The sequence below is a fragment of the Hyperolius riggenbachi genome, chromosome 1 (assembly GCF_040937935.1).
Source record: "Hyperolius riggenbachi isolate aHypRig1 chromosome 1, aHypRig1.pri, whole genome shotgun sequence".
Classification (NCBI taxonomy): domain Eukaryota; kingdom Metazoa; phylum Chordata; class Amphibia; order Anura; family Hyperoliidae; genus Hyperolius; species Hyperolius riggenbachi.
The window spans coordinates 629,205,857-629,230,594 of record NC_090646.1 but is presented as its reverse complement, the minus strand read 5'-3'; the positions used below and the strand labels follow the sequence as shown (position 1 = coordinate 629,230,594).

Sequence of the window (24,738 nt, the reverse complement as noted above, 5' to 3'; positions counted from 1 at the left end):
ACTGAAGCGAACTATAAGTAAGCTTTTGCTGGCGAGGGCCACAAAATATTGTATCGAGGGCCGCAAATGGCCCGCGAGTTTGAGACCCCTGCGTTACAGTAACGCTGCACGTTATCTGAAAGTGCTGCATAGACTGTTTGCACATGCTCAGTATTGTGGGTTTTTTTTGAGCAGGAGGAGGGGAGAGTCCGTTAGCCACATGGCTAATTAATATTCACCGCACTGCCGTAGTGATGGGAAGTTCGGCTCAATTTATTGAAAAGAGCCGGACTTCCCATCACTAGGTTCAGTCCTGCTGCTCTGCCTCTGAATCGATTCATTGAAAGGAGCCGGACTTCCTATCTCTACTGGTCAGAATTCATTCATTGAAAAGAGCCGGACTTCCCATCACTACTGCAGTGTTTACTTCCTGGAGCGGCCGCCGATTGGCTGGCGGGACCACGTGATGCGGAGTGTTCCGATCACGTGGTCCCCGCAGAGTATCAGACAAAAAAGGCGCACCAACACCCGCACAACACGGCTCACTCTGGCGCCCTCCTTCAACACCACCATGCGTTGCGTTAGGGGCAAGTTATGCGACCTTAACGTCCCCTAAAACGCAACGTCTTGGTGTGAAAGAGGCCTAAAACCTGTCAGATTTTAACTACCTACTATAAGCGACAACAACTTCAGAAATAAGTAATTTATTGTGCATTTTAATCGGAGGGAAAGCTATATTTTATATGTATGCATTAATTTTTTTTATTTTTTTTTTGCAATAGTTGTCCTTTAAATGGCACACACACACACAATCAATGGCTTATTTCCTGCAGTCTTTTGCAAAGTGTGTGACCCCTTTGGCAGTGCTGCTCCTTTCACACTCATGTGCAGAGAATCCCTATACTGTGTGAAGGGCTGTGGAGTATCCCGAGAGATCATTCAGTAGAAAGCTTTCCCTCAACTTGTCCCAGGAGCAACCCCTTTTTTTCCATACTGCAGCTATGAAAGAGTTTTGATGTGCGTTCATTGTCCCTTTCACTACATTGAAACTAGAACACTCCTTGTGTTTTATATGCACATGAAAACAAGTTAGCAAACTGGAACAAGATGTGACATTAATCCTTTCTATGTATGGAAAAAACAAACTTGCTAAACAAAAGGTGGAGTTCCCTTCAATCCCATCGATACCCAGGCTTCTCGGTGTAAAAAAAAAAAAAAAAAAAAAGTTTTCTAAGCAAGAAGGTCAGCTTTCATGTAAACTCAGATGTACATTTTACACATTTCTCCCAACTTCACCCTGGACAACATCTGCTTCCTCAGGAAAAGTTTCAGATACAGATTCAGGTATAATTTATTCTCTTATTTACAATTCTTCAAAAAAATAAAAATTTTAGACAAGAGTCCCTCCCAATGAAAAATACATTACCACCAAAAGAACGGGGAGAAGAAAACCAAAGAAATAAACAAAAATTAGGCTAAAGTACACAGATCCACACTGGCAGTATAAAGAACACTGTAATTATCCCCAAATAAAAATTGGTGATGCGTAAACTGTCCCCTGTGCCAGCAGATGGCGCCGGTCTCGGATCGCGCTGCAGTGTGCTTCTCTTTTCAGGAGATAGGTTACGGTGGTGGGCGGGGCGTGCCGTTTCAATTTGCATTTCCACCGCTGCTTTAAAGGGGAAAAAAAAAAATATACAAAGAAAAATGCTACATGAAGCAGGGATGGGACTGGTACCTGTAAACATTGGTTAACCACTGCACTCTCTGCTGCCAAGGTAGCATAGATCGGGAGTCTCCTAGTTTAGAGATTCTGAACCTTTTTGCTGGTTTTTACTGGACACCCAAGTTTTTATCTACTGATTTTTTGTTTTTTTTTAACAAAAATAAAAAGTTAAGCCTAAACGTTGCTTTCCCAGATTGCAATCAGAGTTCCAAACTCTGCTGAAACATTGTCTGTTTTCCACAATAAATGGACTGAAAAGAAAATTAAAAAACAAAAACAAAAAAAACCAAAAAAAAAGTTAAATTCTTGACAAAATCAAGAGAGTTCTTTACATACAAAGACATCACTGATGTCATAGTGAAGAGTTCAAACTTCCAGTGAAAGACTAGGCAAACCCGAAGTTTATGATCAGAATTTTGCGGCAACTACGTCCCCAAAAATAGTACTGTTCGTAAGGAGGCTGAAGTACAGAGTTACTCTGACTGCAGGGCCGTATGGTGTAGTGTGTGCGAACTTATAAAACTATTTGTGTCACTCGCAGATAGACTGCTGAAGTCCACGGATACGGCCATTTTGGCACTGGTAATGTGATGCGAATGGTTGTCGAAGTCCACAGCCAGGTTATTTACAGACACGTCATTCATGAAGGGGTCTGGGACGGAGATTTTTATCCTTTTTGCTGGCCTTTCCAGGTCCTCGTTGCATAAATTCACTGGGTTGAGCTCGGGAGGATAAAATCCAGTTTCGAACAAGGTAAAACAATCGCTTTCTCCGTTGCTGGGCAAGGAGAGTAGGTCTTCCGGTCCAACAGGCACGTGATTGGCGGGGCCGCGGGGCAACGTGTCCAACATGGGAAAGCTGTCGTTCAAACAGGTCACGTCTGCAGGACTGCATACAGTGGCCACACTGTTTGTCAGCGCTAGAAGGAGAATTGGGAAACAACATCTTCGTGTTACTCAGGCCTCAGTGACTTTTTTTTTTTTTTTTTAATATTTATTTAAAAATCAGAGTTCTCTCCACACTGAGGGGCTAATTTATCAAAGAAATCTACGCAAAGTAACCAATCAGAATTCTGGAGCACAGAAGATACTAGTGTATGTGTGTCCTTGGTGTAACCACTCAATAGTGGTGGTAATCAAGTTTAAGGACTCTTCCCCACTTGAGCGCATCAGGAACCGCTGGTAGCAATGCAATTCAAGACATTCTACACAAATTTTGCCGATGTGGTTGTGATTCTAATGAATGGAATCACAATGTGTTTGCGTATTTTTGTTGAAAATCATGCGTTGATATTCTGCAGTGATTGAAACCCATGGATGTGGACATACGACAGTGCAGCCTACACACTTCTGATGTCCCTGCGGACCGCATTGCGTCGCGTTCCCAAAAATACAGCCGAAATCATGGTAAAGTGGGTAAGAGGCCTAAGGCGCGACATAAAACAAAGATCCTAACTGATTGCACCAGCCACATTTGCTGTAAATTCCTGTGGCTCTTCATTAGGGTTAAGAGTCGGCAGACTGTATGGGGCCAACAGAAGAAGAGCGGGGATGCATAAGGCAGACACCCCGACACGGGACAGGTAATGTATAAATGCACATCATACACATTTAGGAAACAGTGCCGGAAGTTTCGCAGAGTTTGCCGCTCATCTCGATATCGCCGTTACAGCCGCACACCCAATGGCCCGTCATCTTGCAGAATGTTCGACCGATATATGCAACCAATTTCAGACCCAAAATTGGTCGCTTTGTCGGTCGGGGATGTACTTGGCGGCATCGATTTTCATCCGATTATAATCAAATCAGATGGTCAATCGGCCACATAGTCGCCTGATATAGGACTTTTACAGTCTTCCTTTTGGGGTTAAATCACAAGCGTTCTTACCCGACAGGTCGTTAGCCGTTATAGACTGGAGAAGGGTAAGTGGGGTGTCGGCGAGAGAGTCCGGCCTGTTTTGACAGGCTAAGGCAGATGAATTTCCATCTCCTCCAAGCACCTCTGCTTCATCCACTAATTTATCCATGTAATCCCTAAACAGCAAGGAGAATAAGACATATCGTTATTTACCAGGTAACAGTCCTCACAGATCCCATGTACTGTAAGCAAACCTGAAGCGAAAATAAACTTATGAAAAAATGGTATGTGTAGTACTGCTAAGAAATAGAACATAAGTAGCAAAGAAGAGAGTCTCATTGTTTTCCAGTACAGAAGGAGTTAATCTTCAGTTAACGCAAAAAAGCTTCTCTGAGCTATTCAAGCAAAACACAGTTACGGTTTGTTTAAGGTTTTACTGCAGGAAAGTTCAAAGGGTCATTAACTCTGCTAGGTTTTATAGTTTAAAATACAGCGTGTGGTTTGCATCATTCTCTAATTGCAATTTTATAAAAAGATTTAAAAAAGCTATATAACAAAATAAAAATAGGAGACTTTTGCTACTAAATGTCCTATTAATTTGCTACCAATGTTGTATTAATTATAAGTACTACATCTAGATCTAAAAGCAGTTAAGCAGAAAACTTTGTGAAAACTAATTTTTGACAGTCTCAAAACTTTTGGCCAGGACTAAACTGACAGTTTAGTAGTATAGAGTATTTAGTATCGAGCAATACAAATCTAATAGTGTCAGCGATGAAGCTGATCCAGTATGGAGAAGAGTAAGGTGGTATCCCTGGAATATCAGGAAGATTTTGATCTTTTCCCTGAGGGCTCGTTTCCACTGTAGCGGTGCGGAATCGCCTGGATTCCACCGCTGAAGAAATCGCATGCGGCTGCGTTTCCGCATGCAGATTTACCCGCGATTTCGCATGGCAAGGAGCCATGCGAATTTAACCATGTCACTGCCTGTGTTAAGTTCCATTGGCTTTCATGCGAAATCGCGGGGAAATCCGCATGACAAAGCCGCATGCGATTTCCCTATTGAATACATTAGCGGCGATTCGCCCGCATTCCTACCGCACGCGAATCTGCACGACCCTGTCGTGCAGATTTTCCCCGCACCGAAAAACGCCGCCGCCGCCGCACACGTGGAAACAGCCCCATCCACTAACATTAAGTATGCGAATCCGCATGCAGTGCCCGCATGCAGATTCGCTATAGTGGAAACGAGCCCTGAATCTACTAGAACAGAGTTCCCCAGTCCTGTCCTCAAGGCCCAGCAACAAGGCATGTTTTTCAGGAAACCACAAACATGCACAGGTGAGGTAATTAGTGTCTCAGCAGAGCTGATTAACCTCCTTGCCGGTTTTCCTGACCTGAGCTCGGGGTAGAAAAAACAAGCTATTAGCAGTGATCCCGAGCTCAGGTCGGGGTATGCATTGCAGAGGTTTACTTGAAGTTGTGGAGTCCCGCGCGCGATCTCGCTGCGCAGCGGGACTCCAGCCTCTCTCCCCGGCAGTGTGGGGTCTTTCCCTGGCCGCCTGGATCCCCCATGTCCCCGCTATTCTTCCGGGGACCCGGCAGCCAGTTGGAGCAGCGCAGCCGTGGTGGTGGCAGCAGAGCGGTGACGTCATCGGGGGTGGAGCTAATATTGAAAACGAACTTCTCTATATTAGAGAAATATAGAGAAGTTCGTTTATATGTATATTAGCGCCATCTTGTGGGCAAAGAGAAAACTGCAGCACAGGAGCCTAGGAAGGTACATTTTTTTTTTATTTTGCTGCAGATCTCCCTGCCAGAATGATTTTTTTCAGGTTTTAGGGTCTGAAAGAGTGAAAAAAATTGCACCGCTTTTAGACCCTAAAATCTGGAAAGAATCAGACCGCCAAGGAGGTTAACCACCTCTGTGGATTTCCACAAAATATGCACTGTTGGTGGGCCCTGAGGACAGGGTTGGGGAACATTGTACTAGTGTATGGGCAGAATAAGGCTCCACCCAACGCTACCTTGACTTTAAACCGTCAAGCTAAAGGGAACTCACATTATACACATCTAGACTAGACCTTATATTCAAGAAACTTTATGCAACTCACGTTACTCCAGGGTGATGGTGATATCTCTTCTTCCCAAATCTTGTTTGCTGGGCAAATTCATCGTATCTCTCTGATTTCTTCCAGATATAATAAAAAGCTACACATTCAGCCACTGTGCGGGTTCTCACCTGTATAAAACCAGGACAGACTGATGTGTAAAGAAATCTCTATACAACAGACACATATATACAGGCATCTTATATCATACTACTCGAGAGGCTAGTAGAGATTTAATTTATGTAATTCAGATGACCAATGATTTACCACTTGAGGACAGCTGTGTTAACCAGGCCATTTTTACTAAATGGGCCACTGCAGCTCTAAGGCCTTGCAGCAGGACCGCACAACTCAGCACACAAGTGATCACCCCCCCCCCCCTTTTCTACCCATCAAAAGAGCTCTCTGTTGGTGGGGTGTGATCGCTCCCACAATTTTTTTTGTAAATTTTTCTTTTAATAAATGTACTTATATTTTTATGAATTCCCCCCCCCCCCCCCCCCCAGCCTAGCACAGCAAGTCGCTCCTGTGTCACACGGCTGTCCCCGGTACTGCGCTGCCTTAGATCACAGCGCTGTACTGTGTCAATAGACGGCAGTTTCGCCGTCTAACAGTCTCCGAGCGGCGATCGCCGCTGGGAGACTGAAGGCGGAGCTCAGTCATCCATGCAGAAATGCGTGTGCAATCTCCTGCAATCCCTGCCCACAGCCATTCACGCCAATCAGCGTGGAGTGGTCCCGGGGCTGCCGCCGCGTACACGCCAGTCGGCGTCCCCTGGGGGGGGTACTCACCTTGGGAGGGGAAGCCTCAAGATCTGAATGAGGCTTCCCCCATCCTCATCTGTCCCACGGGGGTCTCGCTGCAGCCCTTCAAAGCTGGCGCGACAAATCCGACAGCCTGTAATATTTACCATTCCAGGCTCCAGCGGGGGCGCTGTTTCGGCTCTTCTGACGGAGATATGCGGAAATAGCCGATCTCCGTCGGGTCCGCTCTACTGCACAGGCGACTTAGACCGGGCCAACGGAGATTGGCTATTTCCGCCTATCTCCGTGGGAAAAGCGGATACTGCGCCTGCGCTGCAGTCACGGAGGTAAATATTTACATCGCTGCCACTCCGGGAGGATTTTCGCCGCCACCGTGGGACTGAGGACGACGGGGGAAGCCTCAAAAGGATCCGGAGGCTTCCCCCACCCGAGGTGAGTACCCCCGGGGACATTTTTCCGTTACAGATCTTCTTTAAAGGGACAGTGACATGTTGAGATAGACTTATATGTACAGTGCCAAGAACACACCTAAATATGTTGTGATGGCTTTATCTTTCTCTGCCCGAAAGTGTTAATATTCAACTACGCAAATTACGTTTTTTTTTTCTCCAGCCGGGACCCGGTCGGACTATAGTGTCCCTAACTGATAGGGAATTACAGCTATAAAATAATTTCCTGGCAGAGAATTGAGCTTCTGAGAGCAGGGGATAGATAAAAAAAAAAAACAGACCTTTTCTGTTACTTTCCCTTAAGTTTTCCTTTAGTATTGCTCACAGTTGGCTCACCCATTGTATTCTGCACTCACAGGATAAATCAGATTTTTCTAACACGTTTGACAATCTCCATATTAAATTCAGTTGCACAGCCAACAAAAATCCATGTATAAACCACAAAAATATGAATTACCTTCGTTTTTTGTATTCGATGAAAATCCTTCCCTAGTACTAGAAGTGCATGTTCAAAGTTTCTACATTCTTCTTCAGTCCAAGGCCTGGTCTCCTCTGAAAGCATAGAAATGGAGGAGGGGTCTAGATCAGAAAAACATGTGGCTAATACAGCTGGGAATTTGCTTTCGCCTTTACTCGATTGGTTCATTCAGATAGGCGTGGTTCAGCTACCCACCACATACTGATCAACTGCACAATGTCCGCAAAACGCAAATGGGGTAGGCCGTTACCAAATGCCCAGATCCAAAACCCGCCCGTGTCATCTGGTGGGTGGTTGCTGCTTGCCTATATTATGATCAGTTTGTGTAGCACTACATGAAGCACTGTTCCACACTACAAACACCTGAACAAAAACACACGCAGAGAATAAATTGCCCACTAATTATTTTTTTTATTTTATTTTTTTTAAATCAAAAGGATGGCAACATTCACCCCCTTGGTGATAGTGTAGCCCGCAGTTACTTTACATTGCAATTAACGGTGTCTCCGAGCAATACTCGTGGAGACAGCGAGGAGGGCTGGGTGCAGAGTCTGCAGTGGAGCTCTAAGGATCTCACATCTCTGGGATCCAGCAGCCCATCTTCTCCATGTCCTCCCCGGGGCCCCATCACTATGCCGAGATTGCCATCTGCCACATGACAACAATGGGTGATCTTAAACTAGTAATAGAGCCCCCCCCCTCCTCCCCGGAGGACAGAAGGAAGACGTGCACCATATGGATGGATGGATGCCATGGGAGGTGAGTGATCCATGGACTCCACTGCACAGTCTGCAAAGGAGCAAAGGAGGGCGGGCAACTGGCAACCTATACTGAACCCCGAACTATACGGGGGAGGATTTCCGGACTCAGAAGACACAACTCAAATGAACATGAAACTGCTTGAGGGACAGTAGAATGGAAGCCACTATCCTTTTGTAAGAAGTTTCAGAATACACGGCACTGCAGAAGTATTGATAAAAGAAAAATATATTTTATGGTGAAACAAAGAGGATTAGAAAGGTAAAACAACTGCATAAGGTGCTAATGGCGCATGAAAGCTGTAGGCCTTGGCCAATCCGTTCAGCAATCTCTTACCATGTAACATCCTTCTGCTGCAGAACTGCTGCATTGCCTCCGTGAAGTTGTACTGACACCTGAAGAGTTCATGCAGAGCCTGAGGAAGGTAAAAGCCACAGTGAAGTCTTCAGAATTATCCAAACACATCTAATAACCAATCATTTGTCACACAGGGTTTTCTTTTTTTGTTTGTGGGTTTTTTTAGCGAAACTAGATTAGCCATGGTGAGGGATGCTCCGTACTGCGCATACATGAGCCTCCCGTAGCGGCTGATTGGAATAGGGGGTGACATCGCTGGAATGTGGTGAGCATGAGAGAAACGGGAAGGCTCTATGGGGCCCAGAGCCTTTCCTCTTCAGAAGTGAGAGGACAGCATCTGTTTATTAATTTGAAATCCACGTCAGTTTTGATTAAAAGGATACCCGAAATGAAAGGGACATGATAGACGTGTATGTGCAGTGCCTAGCACACAAATAACTATGCGGTGTTCCTTTTTTTCTTTCTCTGCCTGAAAGAGTTAAACTATAGATCTATCTCCCAAGGTAAGTGACATATATAGGCTGCCATATTTATTTCCTTTTAAAACAATGTACATTTACTGGCTGTTCTGATGATCCGCTGTTTCTAATACTTTTAGCCATAGACCTGGAACAAGCATGCAGATAAGAGGTTTCTGACACATATCCGAAAAGATTAGCCGCATGCTTGTTGGTGTGCGATTCAGACTACTGACCAGAAAGATCATCAGAACAGCCAGGCAACCGGTATTGTTTAATAGGCAGTAAATATGGCAGCCTCCATGTCTCTCACCTCAGGTTCCTTTTAAGCAGATTGGAATGCTACAACAACATCCTCAAGTTACCTGTTCATCATCCCTTATTACAACCCGATCTGCTACTTTCTTCAATATCCTCTGTTCTTGTTCTTCATCTTCTTCTTCGATCTTCATGGTTTCCATAAGATAAGCCTCCACTTTACTCTCGGGAACAACATACGGACTCCACACTAACTGATCCTGGGGTTCACAGCCTGCAAAGCATGGAGAGATAGGAGGAACGTCAGTGTCTGGAAATGGCTGCGCTCATCCCAGGTACTCCCCACACATTCTAATCTCAGCCAATGGCACTACGTCTGCTTTACAGAAAATGGGAGGTCCATATACTCACTCGATAATTCTGCCGTGTAGTGTCCTAGGAAAGGGGGGATTTCTGCCTGAAATTGGGAACCGATCATTATATCCTAGAAAGGCACAGAAAAGATTTCAGTCACGTTTTACAAGCTTTGACAACAAAAAGGAACATGTCTGGTCTCATTAAAGAACTCTACAATGTTGTTAAAAATATCCCCCTAGCAGGGGTGTAACTAGGATTCACTGGGCCCAAATGTTTTTTTTTTCCTCCTTTACACTAAAAAAGTGGCCTAGACGGGCTTTAAAGAGAACCCGAGGTGGCATTTCGTTACGTTAGTGGGGCACAGAGGCTGGTTGTGCACACTAACACCAGCCTCTGTTGCCCCATCGTGTGCCTCAAAGACCCCCCTGCTCGCCGCTATACCCCCGCAGTGCTGGCGACACGCAGCGTGTCGCCAGCACAATGTTTACCCTAGCGCTGTCTGTCAGCGCCGCTCCCCCGCATCGCCGCTACCCGCCCGCGTCCCTTCCCTCCAATCAGCGGGAGGGAAGGGACACAGGCGGGTAGCGGCGATACGGAGGAGGCGGGGAGCGCCGCTGACAGACATCGCTTAGGAAAACATTGTGCTGGCGCCAGCACTGCGGGGGTATATCGGCGAGCAGGGGGGTCTTTGAGGCACACGATGGGGCAACAGAGGCTGGTGTTAGTGTGCATAACCAGCCCCTGTGCCCCATAATTAAATCCCACCTCGGGTTCTCTTTAAAGGAAACCAGAGACAATTTAAAAAAATAAATAAAACGTTTTATACATACCTGGGGCCACCTCGGGACTCAGTGATTCGGCAATACAGAAGGCTGAGGGCGGGGGCGTGGCAAGGATCTGTGCGCATGAGGCTGGAGGAAGCCCCAGGTATGTATAAAACATTTTTTATCTTCTCTGGTACACTTTAACCTCCTTGTCAGTATTCCTGAGCTGGGTCAGGGCAGAAAACCGCAGCTTAGAGCAGTAATCCCGACCTGTGCTCGGGGTAGCCGCTGGAGGCTGCATGCAGAGCAATGCGCACAGCGGGCGTTCCTACATAACTCCCAGGGATCCAGACGTCGGCCGTCATTCTTCCTCTCCTCCGAGGCTCTGCTTCCTGCTGGTGAGATCGCCGGCTGTCATGTTGGGACCAGGGTATTCGGCATTACAGGGCTGAATGCAGAGCTATGCACAGAGGCTCCGGCTGCAGGATGGTTACTGCAACCAGGAGAGGTGAGACAGGCTCCTTGAAGCATCTGTTTTTTTTTTTCTTTTTTTTTTTTTCCCAGGCATCTGGGCAAGAAGGAGGCTGTGTGGTTGGGGGGGGGGGGGGGTCACATCTGGCTATCCATACTAGGGAGTGAGAGGACATCTGCTGCACTGGGGGTGGGGAGGAATCTAATAATGGGGGCACATCTTGGTGTTTCTGGAGGGGAGAACCCAATACTGGCAACATATCTGGCTATGATGGGGAACGCCGATTCTGGGGACACATCTGGCTATAACAAGGGGCACTAATCCTAGGGGCGCATGTGTATCTATACTGGGGCGGGGCAGCAAATACAGGGGACACATCTGGCTATACTAAGAACACATCTGACCATCTATGCTGGGGGACATAATACTGGTGGCATGGCGTCAGGCGAAGTTCATTGTAGGAGCAGAGTGAGCGGCTCCGTGTGTACATAAGAGTAAGAGCGGAAATGTAGGTTGGACAGGTTTTGTGGACAGATTTGTAGGCCAGACACAGTATCTTGAATCTGATTCTGGACTGGATAGGATTGTGACAAAATACCCTACAATGAAAATCTAGATTGTCTTGGAAAAAAAAAAAAAACAATATATACATAAAAAACACTTAGGTGTTGCGAGTAGGGATAAAGTTATAGCTGATTAAATAGGGACATAGCTAAAATGTCAAACCTGCTCTAGTCCATTAGGGGAAAACAAGGTCTGGATGCGAAATGGTTCACACCAGCAAGATGGTTCACACACAGCAAGAGAATGTGATACAAGCACAGATGAAGCAGAAGCCCAAATACACACAGCCTCCCTTCACTTCCGCAAGCATCAGAAAGCACGCACTTACCTTTCTAAATTCTTCAGACGCGTTTCCACCTTCCGTCTCCACATAGTTGTCATCAAACTCTCTATCACCATCGTTTGCGGTATTTGCTACATGAGGGGTTAGAAGAAAGATTAGGCATAAGAGTGGCTTTTCAATTGTCTGACAAGTGAAAGTTTTTTTAAAAATGAGAATAGAGCAAAATGGAAAGAAAGCATTTGTGATAGACCCTTACATCTCAACGGTCGTGGGAAAAAGTCTGTGGCTTCGTGTGACGTAACAGATGGAGTCAAATCATCAGCTGAGGACTGCGTTTCTTCATCATCACCTGACAAGAGGTCCTTTGCGATTTCCTCCTGAGGAAACAGGAGTGTTTATCCAATGAGAATCTTTCCAGAACTGCTGCTATGCTTTTGGCTAATCTTTGGTATGCTCCTTAATAAACATTAAAGTATTCTCGAGGAGAACCTCAGGTCAAAAGTTAAATACTTCCCGAAGGAGCCTCTGGACCTTCTAGAACAGGCATGGGCAAACTTGGCCCTCCAGCTGTTGAGGAACTACAAGTCCCACAATGCATTGCAGGATTCTGACAGCCACAGTCATGACTCAAAGGCAAATGCATTGTGGGATTTGTAGTTCCTCAACAGCTGGAGGGCCAAGTTTGCCCATGCCTGTTCTAGAAGCTTCCTAAGTCATGCTTGGTTGCAGAGTGCAAGCCTCTCACAAGGAATCAGACAAGCTAGAGTGTGGCCACACTGCGTCTGAGAGCCAAGCCACACCTGTGCAGTAAAAACGGTTACTGTACGGGCGTGGCCATGATTGCTCAGGTGCAGTGCAGCCATGCTCGTGCATGAAGAGGAGCATAGTCATGATGTGCAGGAGGCTCTCAGGCAGCGACAGAGGATTAGAAGACAGCTGAGGAAGCCTCTGGAGGATCTTGAGGCAAGTATTTACCTGTAGATCCAAGGTTAGCCTTGGGTCCTCTAAGTGTACCAGAGAGGAGACCCCTGCCATTATATATGCATACTGTATATTCAGGCGTATAAGACATCATCTGAAAAGTCAGGTGTCATCTTATACGCCGGGTATCATTGATGCCGGGCGATACGCCCTATCCTGTTACTGACTCTCAGATCTCCCTGCTGAGGACTGTAGTGAAGCGGTGCAGGCGCCCATGTGTGAGATCTGAGAGGCAGAGAAGGAGGTAAATAGGATACAAGGGCGGGCCAGAAGGGTGAAAGAGGCGTGTTTTATGAGCACAGCGCAATCTATTCTTCCATACCGCTCTGATAAACAGGGAGACAGGAAGAGCTGATCAATCAACTTAGGGCCGGTTCACACGGACGGCAGGCGGCGTTGGGGTGGCCAGGAAGTCGCGTCGTCCTGCGACGTCCCGTTCGGTGGCGGCGGTACAGAGATCGTCGCGATCGGCGTTTCTCGTCCCCGCAGGGGGACATATAGCCGCGCCGGCTAGCCGTCCCTGGACGTTGCATGCGGCTTCTAGGGACGGCCGAAACGATGCGTTAAATCGGGATCAGAACGCCGCGGTTATGCAATCGACGGTAATCGACGGTAACCGCGCAATGCTAAACGCTCCTATTCACTTGAATGGGAGAGTTTAGCCGATGGGTCCCGAACGCTTGACGGTAGACGCCGCCAAGCGTCCGTGTGAACCGGCCCTTAGAGAGTGGACCAATCCAAGCAGTCAATCGCCTATATACTGTTATATACTGGGTACCACATACAGTACAGCAACAGTATCTGTTCATACACCGCACCAGTATGAGATGTTTTTTAATTTTGATTTGGTGTGCGTTGGAAGAGGGGGGTAGTCTTATATGGCAAGTATTACCCAAACTCTATATTTTAACTGGAAAAGTTGGGGGGGGGGGGGCTTCTTATACGCCCAGTCCTCTTATACGCCAGAATATACAGTACCTGTGGCTTCCTCCAGCCCCTTCTGGACTGATTGCTCCCACAGCGTCTTATGCTTCACCCGCAACTAGCCCTGAAAAATCTTAGTCAGGCCACTTGGCACAAGCGCAGTCTGGCCAGGTGCGCTCCCGTCTCCGGAAACTTTGAGCCTGCGGCGGAAGCACGTGCACGGCCGGGCCTGTGCAGCTGTCTGCGAACTAGAGAGCTTTCCGGGGCCAATTGCGGGGAAACTGAGAACCAGAGGAGGATGCCGTGGCAGCGATCAGGCCGGAGAGGGCTGGAGGAAGCCCCAGGTATGTATATTTTATGGCGGGGGCCCCATCTCAGGTTCCCTTTCAGGATTGAATAGCACAGCATGGACACATTCGGTACTCACTTTGTCTAGCGTCATGTCTGGCAACTCATCAGCCAGCTCACTGGGAGAACTACCCACACTGGATCCCGCCAGGACTGGCTCCCCAGGTTGGTAGACATAAATGGCCAGTATGTCTTCCAAAGGCATGTTTCCTTCCTGTGGAAATAGCATTTTACAATGAGAATACATGTGTCAAACCCAACATAACTCATAAGACTTCTCCAAAGAGCCTGGAAACCAGGCCCAGGACATTGCCAAGCTATTAAAGTGGACCTGATCTCAGAACCTCCTCTCTGTTCTAAAACATAATCAACAGTATAATAACCTTTAAAAAAGGAAAACATTTTGTTACAGCTTACGGAACGCCTGCAATAAATCGGTAGTGTATCTACTTCCTTCTTTTATGGAAGTAGACATAGGGTTAACATCCTGTGTTTACGTATTAGCTATTTCTGCAGAGGAATGCCACATTTCTGTGCCGACACAGCTGAAAAATCAAATTATACTTGTAATTACTTGACGATGAAGGGGAATTGGACAGGCTCTCCTGTCTAAAAAACACATAGGGTGCATTTCTTCCTGTTTTCCTTGTGTCCTGTGCTTAAGTTCAGGTCCATTTAACGGGGAAAAAAATTCTCAAAAATAAAATAAATAAAAAAAAGGGACCTATTTAAAGTACACCTGAGAGGGATATGGAGGCAGGTATTTACCTTTTCTAAATCTTCAATTTCGGAGCTGAAGTCTTTACCATCTTCCTTCATTTCTTCCTCTTCAAGAGTTCTCTCATCATCATAATCATGTACCAACATTTCAGCTGTAGGATCAAAGTCATGATCTTCTGATGACAGAGAGCCAACTACAAGATAGATGAGAAATAGATTACTTACTGACATAAAACATGCAAACTGTCAGTAAGAACACACACAAAAAGTAAATAAAAAAATGTGCAAGTAATGAAAAAAAATAAAAAAGGTTAAAAATACAAGTATCCAGGGAACAAGGAGTTTTTTTATGGTGTGGTTTATGTACAAAATTCCAGCTTTATAAATGATTTGTAATTCTGATAAAAGGGAGGTTACTACCACTTCCTGCTAAATACAGGGGGTGACTTGAGGAGACGACAGATTTAAACACTAGTTAAGGGCTCTGTCTCTAAATCAGAAGACGTGAGCTTGAATCTCAGCTCTTTCTGTTCAGTAAGCCAGCACCTATTCAGTGAGGAGACCTTGGGCAAGATTCCCTTACACGGCTACTGCCTATACAGCGCGTCCTAGTGGCTGCAGCTCTGGCGCTTTGAGTCCATCTGGAGAGAAGCACAATATAAATGTTCTGTGTCTTGTCTTAAAGGGACACTTAAGTCAAACAAAAAAAAAAATGAGTTTTACTCACCTGGGGCTTCCAATAGCCCGCTGCAGCTGTCCGGTGCCCTCGCCATCTACCTCCGATCCTCCTGGCCCTGCCGGCAGCCACTTCCTGTTTTGGTGACAGGAGCTGACAGGCTGGGGACGCGAGTGATTCTTCGCATTCCTGGCCACAATAGCGCCATCTATGCTGCTATAGCATATATCATATACCATATAGCAGCATAGAGGGTGCTAATGTGTCTGGGAACGCAAAGAATCACTCGCGTCCCCAGCCTGTCAGCTCTTGTCACCGAAACAGGAAGTGGCTGCCGGTGGGGCCAGGAGGATCGGAGGGAGACGGCGAGGGCACCGGACAGCTGCAGGGGGCTATTGGAAGCCCTAGGTGAGTAAAACTCATTTTTTTTGTTTGACTTAAGTGTCCCTTTAACATTACAGATTCACCAATACAAGTTGAATCTGTGCAAATATCACCAGCACGTCAGCAAACACTAAGGAGGTCCTAGTGAGGAGCAATTTCTCAATGTAACAATGGCAGGGGTATGCCAGGATCTTTATACGATACTCTGCACTTCTTTATCAAAGCCTCATTTTAAGACGTTAACTATTTTACATTATGAATATAAAAGCACAAACATTTTCAAAGAAAGTTGCTGGTATTTGCCAGTTAAAAAAACGATGGATAGCTAGAAATAGTTAGTGGTTCTACAGGACCTAATTTACAAGTTACAGCACACAAGCAGGGGGCAGACAACAGGCTTAAAGTGAACCAGAGATGAAGCACCTTCATGTATTTTACCATATATATCAGTGGGAACATTAGAGAAAACACCTACCCTGCTCTCTGCTTCATTCTTCACTGCTTAGTCTGCTTCTTATCAGCCCTGATAAAATCCCAGACTGAGCCTTCAGTCTGGCTTTGCTCAGGAATCATTATAGCGGAGTCATAGCAGAGCCAGAAGGGGGCAGGCTTGGGCTTCAAAAAACATCAGAGAATACAGACTCAGCTATGATGATTCCTGAGCAAAGCCAGACTGAATGCTCAGTCGGGGATTTTATCAGGGCTGATTAGAAGCAGGCAAGAATGAAATAGAAAGCATGGTAGGTGTTTTCTCTATGTTCCCACTGATATATATGGTAAAATACATGAGGGTGCTTCGTCTGGTACACTTTAAGAAATAACTGCAGGTTATGCATTTTACTCTATTGCATTTTACTGATGAATCTGTCAGGCATGTCAGTATTTGAACAACAATTATTCACGCATGCCAGGCTGTCAAACCACAGCCCAAGCCTGAGACACAAATACATATTTGATTGGCCAATTTTACCACCTTGATGTAGCATGAGGGCTAACAGTCTTTGAGAGCTTAATAAAAGAAAAAGGGGGCCAGGGTTCATGATATATTAAATCAGATAGTAGAAAGTCTTTGAGAGCTTGCCTACACAATGTGTTCATAATATTCATACTACAAGGAGCTTTGAAAAATTTCCAATCAAAATTAAATACGTGTAACAGTCTGAAGGGTGCTTCGCACTGTTGGTAATGGACATACAGACCACCTCCAAGGTTCCAGAAAACAACTGCTATTATAAAAAATAAGGTTCAGGTGGTTAGGACCATTTCTCATGCAAAAAGACTTTTGGATCCAGAGTCACAAGATAAAGGATTCTATATAATACACTGCAATATTCTGTCAGAAAAACAAAGTTTCATAAACATGTAAAGTAAATGTATAGAGAAAAATGTTGAGGTTGACCCAAGGACGTTGGAGCAGACCCAAAGACGTTGTACCCACACAACCCCTCAAGACTGGGCAAAAACGCAAGTCTTCCTAGCCATTAGGGATGGTATAAGGTGCAAAGAATTCTGAGCTATAGCATTAAACCAACTCTGAATGCAAATATACGCAGCATGAAAATGGACCAATCAAATCCTACTAGGGTGGAGTTCAATTTTTAAATTTGCATAATCCTGCATCAACTCTGAACGGTTTGTGTATCACGGACTATCCCTATTAGCCATGATGCACAGTGTGCAATAACTTCAGGCCAGCGCACTACACTAGTGGTGGTCAATGAATGGGAAATAATTCCAGCTTACAAGATTTCATGTTAACTTTCTGTAGCTTGGAAGAAGGTTGAACAAAAACACTTGAGGTTGATTCTGGCAGGCCCCGTTTCAAACTGCACACAAATGTGTACAATACAAATGCATACAAAACATGAAACTGTATCCAGTCTTCCCCTCCATCCCCAGCACACACCAAGCCCGTGACAATCTTCCACTGATGCAATACTGTACTTGGTGTCTGCCTGACAGATCTACAGTCAGGCCCATATATCATATGAGAAGGAGAGAGAGACTTGACAAAGCAAATATTTTCATCATTGACCCAGTATTTGAGAGGAATATAGTAGCTGCCATATTTACTTTTTATTTTATTTTTTATTTGAATTCTTAAAGTGGACCCTAATTAAAAATACAAGATTTCAGAAATAAAATCTATTTTCTAACTTAGAATAATAAATAGCAGCCTTTTTTCAGCTGCATGATGACAAATATAAAATATTTTACATTTATTGGAGGAACCCTTCATTTCATATTGCCGGGACAGAATCCGGCAGACTGGTGGAGTAGGAGGTATCCGGCAAAGGAGGAATTGCTAATGCCTGCCACCTGTATACCCCAGTTATGCAAAGAGAAGGGTGAAAAGCATGCACTGAAATGCTCATAGGCTTGAAGGAGTGTTTATCTTTGTATGTGTCAGAGTGGTGCAACTATTTTGATTTAAAAAAAAAAAAAAAAAAAAAAAAAAAAATGTTTGGTTTGGGTCCGCTTTAAGCTAATGACATAGCACGAGTATGAAGATCAGGTGCTGTAACCAAAGTCTTTCCACAACAGTCTAAGGCCCAGTGCACACCAAAACCGCTAGCAGATCCGCAATACGCTAGCGGTTTTGGGAGCTGATTTCAGAGCGATTCTAGGTATGTTTAGAGAGGTTTTCTAAACATACCTAGCGGTTTTGCGTGCGTTTTTGTGTAGCAGATTACACATTGTTACAGTAAAAGCTGTTACTGAACAGCTACTGTAACAAAAATGCCTGGCAAACCGCTCTGAACTAGCGTTTTTCAGAGCGGTTTGCGTTTTTCCTATACTTTACATTGAGGACGAAACGCTTCCGAAAACCGCAAACGCGCAGCAGGAGGCACGTTTGCGGCTTGGCAAAAACCGCAAACCGCCGGTGTGCACCATCCCATTGCAATACATTAGACAAGCGTTTTTAGAGGCGGATGCGGCCGGCGGATCGCTCCAAAAACCGCTCGGTGTGCACTGGGCCTAACACTTGTTTCAGATGTGTGATTCAAGCACAATTGAAGCCAACCTCCACTGCTCCCCCCCACAAAAAAACAAAAACAAACACACTGAAAATTATAATTGTTTAAAAAGGAAATAAATATGGCAGCCTTCAAACCCCTCTGCCCCTTACAGTATTCTTTAACCCTTTAGCAGCCAACTTATTTAGAGGCTTGCAAGTGCTCCAATCCAATTTCAGCATGTTTTATATTTTACATTTCCTTGCTACTAATTAGTACTGCTGTAATGTGTATTTATGGCCACTTGCCACTAGGGGGCAGCGTGAGACAACAGAGGACTTCTGCTTTCAGTTTCTATATTTTCTGCTAGAGAGGAAACAAAGCATTCCAAGAATTTACAGCACAACCAAGTCTGCCGATTGAGGTCAAAAGCCGTGCTTTCTTTGTAGCTGCTAACGGGCTAAAGAGGTCTTGTAACAGCACAGAGGAGCCACTTTGTGAATTATAATTTGACAATGGAACATTCACTATCCTCTACACTTTTATTCTGGACAGGTATCCTTTATTACCCAGATACCGGTAATTTATGCAGAATATAAGCCTCTGCATTGAAGCTGTGGAAAGCTAAGCATACACTGTTAGGCGTTTTCACTAAACCAGACTGATTATAAAAACAAAAAGGGGAAATCTAATGTATTTTTTAATAGAACCATTGAACAAATATTGATCTGACGATTCTGTTCTGCATATTATTACCAGCAAGAGTGAAAACACAGGTAAGGATATATCAAATAAAACAAGGGGGGGGGGGGGGGGGGGAAGGGGACACATGGATCCCCAGATTTGTGTCAGCACAGATCCAAGATGACAGACAAAAATCAGGAGGCTAAAATGTGACAATTACCATAGAAACCAATGAAGTTTGCAGAAAATACTCCCTTCAACCTCTTAAAGCACCAGTCTCGCTTAAGCGCTTGTTGAAAATAAATAAAAAAAAAAAAAAAATATAACTGTTGTTCAATAAAATTACCTTCACTTTCTCTTTGTCATTCTGATTGAATAATTCATTGTGAAATGCTTCAGTAGTAATCTATTTCAGAGAAAAATTGAAATAAAAAACAGTATTTTCGACACTCATATGAAGTTCCCAAGTTTTACTATAATTACACTGGCTGTGTTATTCACATTTGCTTTCCATGCACACACTCCCTAAGTGCAACTCATTTGCTTGGCCGCATTTTACGTAATAAAGACTGACAACGGAAACTGGAGATAGGATCACTACCAAACATCTGCATGTCAAAACCATGAGCAGTTCCAGAAATATTGGCTGCTGAAGCAACGGAAAAGGAGGGGACCATGGAGAGCTCCAGCGCTGCAATTTTACCTCCGTCCTCCAGGTGGCGTTGCAACTCTCTGGTGAGATCACTGACGGCGATCTCACCAGAGTGATTCAGAGCCTCGCAGGAAGGAGAACGGCGACCGACACCTGGATACCCCTTACGGTGAGTAAAAAATGTCCGCTGCGCACAATACTCTGCATTGAGCTGCTGGTGGCTAGCCCGAGCATAGCTCGGGATTATGGTACCCCCAAGGTGGGGGGGGGGGGGGGGGGATTTATTTATTTTTTTTCCTAACAGACCCATTCCCTAATTGTCCAATTTAACCTCTTGAGGACCAGAGGTTTACATCTCTCCTAGTGACCAGACCATTTTTAAAATTCAGCACTTCACAACTTTAAAGCCGCATCTACACGCGTAGATGCGGCGGCGATGTTCCTTATCAATCGAGCCGCTGATGCGGCTCGATTGATAAGATCTGACAGGACGGATCTCCCCACCGCCGATTCCCTGCTCGCTCCCCACGAGGGGACAATGGCAGGGAATCAAGCAGAAGATAAGCGGCGCCGGCGAGCGGGGAATCGAATTCGGGGCACGTGCGGGGACGCAAAAGAGGCGATCCGGCGGCTAATCGAGCCGCCGGATCGGAGCCTCATCTACCCGTGTAGATGAGGCTTAACAGTTTATTGCTCGGCCATACAACTTACCACCTAAGTGAATTTTACCTACTTTTCTTCTCCAAAATAGAGCTCCCTTTTGGTGTTGTGACTGCTGCATTTTTTTTTTTTAATTCCAAATTAGCAATATTTTTACCCCCTCTAAATTGGGCTTGCACTATGATACATATAAAGGCTATGGCAGAGATTAGAATGTGAGCCCATCAGAGGGACAGTTAGTGACAAAGCAATATACTCTGTACAGCGTTGCGCAAGATGTCAGTGCTATATAAATATTTATAACACTAAAACATAAAACACAGCCTGCCAGCACTAATCAGCTGCTGGCAGGCTGATTGCTGCTGACGTTTATTTTTTATTTTACACAGATAGGAGCTTGCGCAAGCTCCTACGTAATGTTGCTCCTCGAGAGATCACGCCATACAGCGTGATCAAGGAACAACACAGCCACTCTGCGGCCGCCATCTTGCGTTAGGTGGTCGCAGATAGGTTAAAGTAGCAATCTGGGGCAGCAATATTAATAGAACTGCTAATCTCTATGACAAGCGGTGTTCACAGAAAATTACTTCTGGGTTTGTTTTTTTGCCATATCCTCAGTTTCCTTTGCCAAAAGTTGTGTCAGGTCATCTTTAAAAAGGAACCTGAAGTGAGAGGGATATGGAGCCTACAATATTTCTTTTTAAGCTATACCAGTTGCCAGGCAGCCCTGCTGATCCCCTGCCTCTAATATGTTTAGCCATAGACCCTGAATAAGCATGCAGCAGATCAAGTGTTTCTAACATTGTCAGATCTGATAAGATTAGCTGCATGCTTGTTTCAAGTGTAATTCAGACACTACTGCAGCCAAATAGATCAGCAGGGCTGCCAGGCAACTGGTATTGTTTAAAAGGAAATAAATATGGCAGCCTCCATATACTTCTCATCCCAGATTTCCTTTAAGCTGTTCTCAGTCTTACTCTCCATGAAGTATATGGACAACTTGTATGAATAATCATGCACTGGCAGCAACCAGTTGTGGGGCAGTTAGATGAAAACTGGAGCAAGGATGTTATACAAATATTTTAATAAATGCTCTACTCCCCCCCCCCCCCCCCCCCCCCCCAAAAAAAAAAAGTGGGAGACAGAGAAACCAAGCAGAATCCAGCATCTATACCCTTTGACAGGTGAAGATGGTGCTCCCCCTTTAAGTGGGCAGTGAACCCTGGCTGGTTAATAAAATATTTTTACTGTCTGAATGCTACATGTTGAGCAGAAAGGCCCCAATTTGGCTTTTCAATCAAATATATGATACATTTTTCCACCACCACTTTGCACATCAGCTGAGAAATGTGACAAAAGACCATTTCAACTTTTAGACAATATGACAAGTTGACAGATACATTTTCAGGGAACACAATTTGTATCTTATTTATATTTGGCATTGCTATCTATATCAAAAAAACTTAAAGGTTACACCTGTTTTTTTCATACTGAATTTGCTGAATGTGGCATAAAAAAAGCACTTCACAGAAAAGTGTGAAATATATTTAATACTAGATCAAGCAATCTAAGTTTATATTAAAAAATGATTATTCATATAAATATTTTAATGTCACCAGACTGAGTAATTGAACATCAGTCGCATGCAGCACCCACTTCGAAAACTTTTCCTTAAAGGATACCACAACTGACATGTGGCATAATGAGATAGACATGTGTATGTACAGTGCCTAGCACACAAATAACTATGCTGTGTTCCTTTTTTTCTTTCTCTGCCTGAAAGAGGTAAATATCAGGTATGTAAGTGGCTGACTCAGTCCTGACTCAGACAGGAAGTGACTACAGTGTGACCTTCACTGATAAGAAATTCCAACTATAAAACACTTTCCTAGAAGAAAATGGCTTCTGAGAGCAAGAAAGAGATAAAAAAGGGGGAAATTCTTATCAGTGAGGGTCACACTGTAGTCACTTCCTGTCTGAGTCAGGACTGAGTCAGCCACTTACATACCTGATATTTACCTCTTTCAGGCAGAGAAAGAAAAAAAAGGAACACAGCATAGTTATTTGTGTGCTAGGCACTGTACATACCCATGTCTATCTCATTATGCCACATGTCAGTTGTGGTATCCTTTAAAGAGGAACTGTCACGAAAGTCTTAAAATGTAAAACACATACAAGTACATACAGTATCTTCCAGAGTAAAAATGAGCCATAAATTAATTCTCTCCGCTGTTGCTGTCACTTATAGTAGGTAGTAGAAATCAGACAGAACTGACAGGTTTTGGGTTAGTCCATCTCTTCATAGGGGATTCTCAGCAGGGCATTTATACTTTATAAAGACACTCCCTGAAAAAGATTTATACAAAGATGCTGGCCAGCCTCTATGCTTGCTGCACACTTGGCAGTTGAACGGAGCAACTGCCATTCACTAAGTGCTTTTAAAAATAAAGAAAACCCTGAGAACCCCCATGAGAAGATGGGCTAGTCCAAAAGCTGTCGGTAATGTCAGATTTCTACTACTTACTGTAAGTGACAGCAACATAGGAGAAAAGTCATTTATGGCTCATTTTACTCTGAAAGAAACGTACTTATTAGTATAGGTTTACATGCATTTTAAAATTTTAAGATTTTCGCAACAGAGGTCCTTTAAAAAAAAAAGTGTACCTGTGGCGGAGTCGGCAGAACAATTGGGACACACAGGCATGTTAGATGGTAAATTACATACCGGTGCCCATTCTGCTCTGCACTCCCTCCCCTCGCAGATCCCCCCCCAGTCCTACAAGTTTAGGTAGTGTGCAGTTTTGCTACCAAGAATACTACCATTATTACAAAATTATACATTTAAAATTAGGTATTATTTTATCATCCATTTTAAAACTATTTAAAAATTAAAAAGTAAATTAGACATTTTTAAATTTAAGAACTGTGGCTATTTAAAGTGAAAATAATAAAATCTTAGATTTTAGATTTTTTTTTATTTCTTTAAATAAAAAAAATGATGCTGCAGTTTTACCATTTTGCCAAGTGGGACTGGTGCTATTTATTTCTGTCAAATTTTTACGGTTGAGAAAAACTGCATCTGATGTAAGCAGTAAACAAATGCTGTGAAAAATCGGGCAAATCGCGGCAAAAAAAAAAAAAAAAAAAAATTATAATAAGACCGCATGCGGTTGTGGTTTCGTTGGCGTTTCTATGCCACCGGCGGCTACTTCCGGGTTCGGCGACAGGCTGGGAACGCGAGTGATTCTCCGCGTTCCCAGCCTCTTTATCACCCTCTATGCTGCTATAGCATATAACATATACGCTATAGCAGCATAGAGGGTGATATAGCGGCTGTTGCCGAACCCGGAAGTAGCCGCCGGTGGGGACAGGAGGATCGGAGCGAGGCCACCATACAGCTTCAGGGGGCTGAGGGATGCCCCAGGTGAGTAAATATTTTTTTTTATTTTTGACTTTAGTATCCCTTTAAGCACTGCCATAACCACGCTGTATATATTTCAAAAGACTCAGCATTAATGAAATAGTTTGATTTGACTAAGGGTATGTACAAACATACGATAACAATCGTTCGTTCTGAATGACGTTAAAAAGGAGGTATCGGCCGATGATCACTTGAAGAAAGGCTACTTTGAACATCGTTCGTGTACGAACGATCTTGGAACGAGCGTTGCGTGCGCAACATGATGTATAAACTGATTTCAAACACAAATGTCAAAAATAACTATTTGAGCGTGTGCAAAGCTTTGAAAATGAACGATCCACGATCGATCGTTGTACAGGCATCACTTTTTGAACGACGGTCGTTGGAAAAGATCTGGCAGAATTGAACGACATCTTGTTGGTCGTTCGTTTTAATGATCGTTCTTACACTTTTTACGAACGATCGTCGGGCAATGTTGTCGATAACAATCGTTTCCAACGACTATAGTCTGATGTCTGTACGCACCCTAACACACCTATTACAAACATAATATAAAAACATAATCGTGATTCCTTCAGGGGAATCAGAATGTCAAAATAATCAGTTTCAAAGATCCTAGTTGGAAAAGAAAAACCTATGCTAGGTACACACGATACAATTTTCTGACACAAATCGAATTGACCAATTTAGTTGAT

At 44.3% G+C, this 24,738-nt stretch overlaps 1 protein-coding gene across 3 annotated transcripts in view; it reads right to left on the bottom strand.

The window, feature by feature from the left end:
* Positions 1 to 1,314: 1,314 nt before the first annotated feature.
* MIER3 (MIER family member 3) overlaps positions 1,315 to 24,738 on the bottom strand; it is a 37,170-nt gene continuing 13,746 nt past the window's right edge. For 2 of the 3 annotated variants that reach the window (XM_068251230.1, XM_068251231.1), the window contains exons 3-14: positions 19,657 to 19,716; positions 14,658 to 14,803; positions 13,969 to 14,103; positions 11,893 to 12,013; positions 11,682 to 11,767; positions 9,608 to 9,680; positions 9,304 to 9,470; positions 8,460 to 8,538; positions 7,344 to 7,438; positions 5,677 to 5,804; positions 3,593 to 3,738; positions 1,315 to 2,624 (exon numbers count right to left, since the gene is read on the bottom strand). In XM_068251230.1, the coding sequence (XP_068107331.1) occupies positions 2,179 to 2,624; positions 3,593 to 3,738; positions 5,677 to 5,804; positions 7,344 to 7,438; positions 8,460 to 8,538; positions 9,304 to 9,470; positions 9,608 to 9,680; positions 11,682 to 11,767; positions 11,893 to 12,013; positions 13,969 to 14,103; positions 14,658 to 14,756 (1,575 nt within the window). In that variant the 5' untranslated portion in view covers positions 14,757 to 14,803; positions 19,657 to 19,716 and the 3' untranslated portion in view covers positions 1,315 to 2,178. The remainder of the gene's footprint in view (positions 2,625 to 3,592; positions 3,739 to 5,676; positions 5,805 to 7,343; positions 7,439 to 8,459; positions 8,539 to 9,303; positions 9,471 to 9,607; positions 9,681 to 11,681; positions 11,768 to 11,892; positions 12,014 to 13,968; positions 14,104 to 14,657; positions 14,804 to 19,656; positions 19,717 to 24,738) is intronic. The other variant, XM_068251228.1, reaches the window with a different exon arrangement.